We start from the raw sequence: 6,242 nt of genomic DNA on the forward strand, positions 1-6,242 counted from the left end.
CCGTGCTGGGCTCGGGCCTGGTGGCGCCGGTGTCGCCCTACAAGCCGGGCCAGACGGTGTTCCCGCTGCCCCCCGCGGGCATGAGCTACCCGGGCAGCCTGGCGGGCGCCTACGCCGGCTACCCGCCGCAGTTCCTGCCGCACGGCGTGGCGCTCGACCCCACCAAGCCCGGGAGCCTGGTGGGCGCGCAGCTGGCGGCGGCCGCGGCCGGCTCGCTGGGCTGCAGCAAGCCGGCGGGGTCCAGCCCGCTGGCCGGCGCGTCGCCGCCGTCCGTGGTGACGGCCAGCCTGTGCCGGGACCCCTACTGCCTCAGCTACCACTGCGCCAGCCACCTGGCGGGGGCCGCGGCCGCCGGCGCCTCGTGCGCGCACGACCCGGCCGCCGCGCTCAAGTCAGGGTACCCGCTGGTGTACCCCGCGCACCCGCTGCACGGCGTGCACTCGTCGCTGACGGCCGCCGCGGCCGCGGGCGCCACGCCGCCCTCGCTGGCCGGCCACCCCCTCTACCCCTACGGCTTCATGCTCCCCAACGACCCGCTCCCGCACATCTGCAACTGGGTGTCGGCCAACGGGCCGTGCGACAAGCGCTTCGCCACGTCCGAGGAGCTGCTGAGCCACTTGCGGACCCACACGGCCTTCCCCGGGACGGACAAACTGCTGTCGGGCTACCCCAGCTCCTCGTCCCTCGCCAGCGCCGCCGCGGCGGCCATGGCGTGCCACATGCACATCCCTACGTCGGGCGCGCCCGGCAGCCCGGGCGCCCTGGCGCTGCGCAGCCCCCACCACGCGCTGGGACTCAGCAGCCGCTACCACCCCTACTCCAAGAGCCCGCTCCCCACGCCCGGCGCCCCGGTGCCCGTGCCCGCCGCCACCGGACCCTACTACTCCCCCTACGCCCTGTACGGACAGAGACTGACCACGGCCTCGGCGCTCGGGTACCAGTGAGGGCGGCCCGAGGCGTCCCGAGGGCCAGAGAGGAGCCGCCGGGGGAGGGGAGGAGCCGGGCAGGGGCAGGAGCCCGGCAGGGGCAGGAGCCCGGCTGGGTTCCCGGACGCCCGCTGGAGCGGAAGATCCGGGCTGCCGAAGAGAAGAGAAAGCCCACACCTTACCCATCCACCCAGCAACCTGGAGCGGGTGAGCCTGGGGAGGAAGCCCTTCTCCACCCTGCTACCCCGTCCAAACTTTATAAAAGTTGAAAAAAAAAATCATTGACTTTTTATAGAGAAAGAAGGAAAACTAACTGAGAAAGTGTTCATCAGAAGACTTCGCCGGTGAACGTCGGTATTTATTTATGTTAGCTCCAAGCGGACCCGTGGTTCAGAAGTGCATTATTTAGTGTGAGCTCCGTAGCTTAAATGGAGGAGGGAAATTAAAACTCGAGGGTGAAGATGTGGAAGACAGCCCCTCCAATCCCTTGTAGAGTATAAATAAAAACAAAACCGCTACAGAACTAGGGGTCTTCTCTTTAATGTTACTTTAAAATTGCTATGATTGTATTGTGCGTTCTTATTTAATGTCTGATTGAAACTCAAATTTACATGCATGTTTGTTACAAAAAAAAAAAGAAAAAGGCGAAACAAAATAAGTCACAATTTGTCAACTCTGATTTCAAATTGCAATTATTTTTAAGGTGTACACCATCGAAAGAGAATGGGTATTTTTTTGTATGTATTCTGGAAGAAAAAAAAAAAAAAAGGAAAAACGATTCTATTCCAAAACCTCATTTGCCTTATTTTGTTCTTTAAAGGAACACTTAACTATTTTTAATTTTTAAGTTCACCCGCTGAGAAGGGGACAAGGTTTACGTCATGTGCTAAAATAATAGACAATGTAACGCTTTAAAGATTAAAATTCCGTATATTTGATGTATTAAAAGGATTTACTTCTTATTATCTTTTTATTTTTCACTTTTGTTAAAGCGGTTTCAGCTGCGGCTGGTTCCCGGACGTCCTGCCACCTTCTGCCTAGGATCGTAGCTGAATTTCCTGCTGCTTTGTTGTGATTTTCCTGAATAGGCAAAGCTTCAGAGGGGCTGGCCAGCTGAATGGCTGGCCCTGAGGAAGAATGTTTTTCCAGAGAGGATTCCACGATGTGGAAACATAGTATCCTGGGCTAATTGCTCCTTTCGTTTTTATGTAAATCTCTCGGAAGCTGGTTTGTGAAAAGTGAAAGCGGGGGAAATACAGACTTTGGTTTTTGCTAAGGTTTTCTTTTAAGGTGGGGGTGAGGGCTGCGTTTAAGTTTCGTTTTGTGCAGAGAGCAGCGGCGCAGGCTGGGACTCGCCCGGCAGGGCCAGAGGCCCCGCGGGACGCACCGCTGTGTGGCGGCTCCGCTCTTCACGTTGCAAGCACCCCGGGCCTGGGACTGGCCGAGCAGACAGACTAGCAGGGCTAGGGGAACCTTTGCTGGCCTGGAGAGAGCGCGCAGGACCTTCTTGTCCCTCGGGAACGACGTGAGTTCTGCTTTTTTTTTTTTTTTTTTTTTTTTCAAGACCTAGAGAGAGTCAACCCCCAAACTCAACCCAACCCAACCCCCACCTGCTCCCTTCCTCCTGCGGGAGTCCAGGAGGGTGGCAGGCCTGTGCCAAGGCTGCTTTTCCCGGTCCTGATCGCTCCATCGTGGGTGCAATTGCAAGAATGCGCTCCTGGGGCCAGGAACCCTGAATCCCCCTTTAAATTCAACAAGGCGAGGGTCCTAGCGGTCCTGCTGTTGGGGGGCGTCGGCGCGGCAGGGTCCGGGTGTGGATCCCTCGGGCGCGCTCCTTTCTCCCCAACTTGAGCCTCACCACCCAGCAGCTAGAAGCCCAGGCGGAATAGCATAAGGAAGTGCCCGGGGCGCAGCGGAACGCAGGCCCAGGCTGGAACTGGAGTGCTTCGGCTGTTTGGGCGCCCTCGGTGGGGATCCTGGGACTAGAGAGCTGCGCGCGGCCCGCAGCGTCTCCTCCAGGAGCCAGGCCTTCCTGGGCTCCCTGAGCCTCTGGCTTCCCTGGGCACCAGCTCTCTCTGTCGCCCCCGAGGCACCCACAGAGTCTGCCCTCCGCAGTGGACCTTGGGTGAAAGGGCCACTCGGGCCCTGGTGCCATTTGCACAGGACTTGGTGGCTCTTGAGATTTTCCGCCCTCCTCCTCCGCCTAGCCCGGAGGGACCGTTCCCGGGTGGCGCGCACGGCGGGCTCGGCCTCCGGGGCAGGCGGTGCAGACTCCGCCTGGCTGCTGCTTCCGGAGGGTGCAGCCGCAGGCCCGCGGCCGGCGCTGGAGAAGGGACACGTTTAGGCTGGCCTGAGCTTCTCGCCGTCCCCAGGGGCCTGAACGAACTCCACCACCACCAGGTTGGGAAGTAGATGATGCCACCGGAGCCCCCAGACCCCCAGGCCCGTGGCTTGGCACCTGAAAGCCAGGCCGCTCTCTAACCTCCCACGGGCACCAGCCACAGGCCGCTGGCTGTAGGACACACGAGCCTCGCCCACCACGACCTTGCATCTTTGGGCAGGAGTCCGCGAAGCCTCGCCCCCCAGTACACACTCTGCCAGGGAAGGCCTAAACATTCCTCATCCCTGGAATTCAGCCTGGGACCTAGGAAGGCTGGCACTGTTCGGGCCTTCTGGCCTCTTCTTGGCGTTTTATTAGGCCAAACAAAACCTCTTAAAAACAAAACTTTAATGCGACCCTCTTCCAGGAAAAGTTGGGCACAGGCAGCACGATTCCAGAGCTCGGAGCTGAGGGTTAAGGCAGGAGGATTCCCCGACGTGCGGGATAGAGCCAAGTCACTCAGGTGCAGTTATTGGCTGAAGGGTGCCAGGATGTGTTGCGGGTCGGGTCCTGGCCTAGTGCTCGTGCGCCCCGGGAGGGAAGCACAGCCCTCCCCGGGCCATCCTGGAGCGGCCTCCCTCCTCGCCTCTCCGCGGTTCATTCCGCTGGTGGAGGGGGCGGGGACCCTCAGCCCTCAGCGCGGCTCTCCGGAGCCTGCAGCTTGAGCCCATCCACCAGGCGGCGCTGCGGATGCCAACAGAGCCGGAAAGTACCAGGCACCAAGGACAGCCCAAAGGCCTCAGGCTGGGTGGCCAGCCCAGGACCCCAAGCCGCTTCCACCTCTCCTGTTTTCAGGGGTTCCCCTCCCTGTCACTCCTCAGCCATTTCCTGCTGCACACCATCTTGCTTCTCTTCCATCCGTTGTAGCTTCCAGTTAGGTGCGTTGTGTGTCCACGCAAACCCACCCGCTTCCCTGTCTCCGAAGGGTTAGTACAGCCCCCCCGCCCTGTCCCTCCTAACTTCCAGAAGTTCCCATTGCCGCTCTCCAGGTTCCAGCAGGCCCCCTTTTCTGGCCAGCTCTTCAATTTGCGAGCATCTCCTGCCTGAAACAGGTGGCCTAGATACAGTGAGAGAGCCAGGGTCCTTGGAAAAGCCTGTTTCGAAGGCCGGAGACAGCCCACAGGAGCCCCTTACGGGCCTTCTGCTGGGCTTTGACCTTCACGGAGAAACTGAGGCAAAGTCCAGGAAGCTGATGGTAAGGTCAGAGGGCAAAGCTGAGGATGCTGGACTTGGTGCCCCTACAGGAGGGGATTTTAACGGAGGACAGTACCTGAACACTGAGATTGACTCACGTGGTATAGGGAGGTCGGGGGGAGTGTCCTCTGAGTTGTCTTAATTTTTATTATGGAGTTGGTTTTTTTCAAACACAGAGGTAGGAGGAACCCTGTAATGGACTCCCACAAACCCTCATCCAGCCTCCGTAACTGTCAACTCCTGGGCAATCTTATTTCCCCTCTGCCCTCTCTGAAAACCCACCCCACACACTGGCATGGCTGCAGACATCCTGCAACTTTACCTCCTCAGCTGTCAGTCGCTTCCAAGCAGGGATTCAACCTGCGCCTGGGCTGGCATCTGTAACATGGCATATGCGAATTCATTTCTCCAGACCGCGGGCCTGGCACTCAGCCTCCCCTCAAACGGGACATCCAAGAGTCCCAGATCCCAGAGCACGCCTCGGATGGTAGTGGGATTGGGAAGCGAGGGGGGGGGGCGGTTCTGTACAGTGACTTTGAGTCCTGGCCTGGTGGGGCATTAGGAGACATTCTTTTAAATGTGCTACAGTAGAAAAGACAGGTCCGGGGCTAAATGAGCCAGGCTCTTAGCTCCACGTTGGCCTACTCCATGGTTCGCTTCCTCTTGTCCTCCATGTTCTCATCAGTAAAACGGGGACACTGATACCATCCTGCCAGAGGTTATTAGCCTCAAATAAAATAATAATTTTAAGTGCTGGGAACAGCTCAGTGATAGAGCAGTGAGGACTGGGTCTGATTCTCAGCACGGGGCGGGGGAGGGGGAAGCAACGATAATAAAAATTTGAAGTGTCCATGTCCCTACCTGTCCCGCTGTGGCTCTTACTGAAGAGCTACTTGTTAGTCCCTTGACCCAGTGGCCTCTCCAGGGTGCCCGTAATCGTGGTTCATCTTTGGAGAGGTCCAGTTTTGTGTCAGTTCCTCACAGTTCAAGCCCTCTGCTTGCTAGCTAGACCCCAATCTCTCACCCAGCTGTGCCAACCATTCAGCCCATTCCTGGAATGCCTTCCTCCCCCTCTCTGCCCCTGTTAGAGTGTAAGTGTGAAGGGCCTTCACAGACTCATGTGTCTGAACTCACTGCCCAGCAGCTGGTGCTGGAACCTTCTCAGGAGGTGGGGCCTGGCTGGAAGGGGTATGTTACTGCAGACGCCTTGTGGTTTGTAGATTGCCTCATTCTCTCCTCAGTTGTGATCAGACTCCTCTACCACCACAGAGAACGCTCCAGCTACCATGTCTTCCTGATGAACTGTGTCCCCTCAAAATCGGAGCCAAATGAATCCTCCCTCAAGTTGCTTTGCCCAATATTTTATCCCAGCAACAAGAAAAGTGACCAATATACCACCTCTAAAAATTCTCTCAATACTAGGCTGGGCCCAGTGGCCATATCTATAGACTCTGTGCTTGGGAGGCAGGAGCAGGCAGATCTCTGTGAGTGCAAGGCCAGTCTGGTTTACACAGGCCATCAGGGCTACACAGTGAGACCCTGTCTGAAAGAAAGAAAGAAAGAAAGAAAGAAAGAAAGAAAGAAAGAAAGAAAGAAAGAAAGAAAGAAAGAAAGAAGAAAGAAGGAAAGAGGAGGGGAGGGGGAAAGGGAAGGGAAGAGAAGGGAAGAGAAGGGAAGGGAAGGGAAGGGAAGGGAAGGGAAGGGAAGGAAAGGAAAGGAAAGGAAAGGAAAGGAAAGGAAAG

General features: G+C 57.5%; 1 protein-coding gene across 1 annotated transcript in view; it reads left to right on the forward strand.

Moving 5' to 3' along the window:
- Positions 1-1,039, forward strand: part of Znf503 (zinc finger protein 503) — a 3,398-nt gene extending 2,359 nt beyond the window's left edge. The window contains exon 3 of the mRNA XM_055606437.1: positions 3-1,039. Within this exon, the coding sequence (XP_055462412.1) occupies positions 3-944 (942 nt within the window). The 3' untranslated portion in view covers positions 945-1,039. The remainder of the gene's footprint in view (positions 1-2) is intronic.
- The last annotated feature ends 5,203 nt before the right edge of the window (positions 1,040-6,242 follow it).

Source organism: Psammomys obesus, unplaced genomic scaffold (genome assembly GCF_907164565.1).
Source record: "Psammomys obesus unplaced genomic scaffold, mPsaObe1.curated_primary_1811, whole genome shotgun sequence".
Lineage (NCBI taxonomy): Eukaryota > Metazoa > Chordata > Mammalia > Rodentia > Muridae > Psammomys > Psammomys obesus.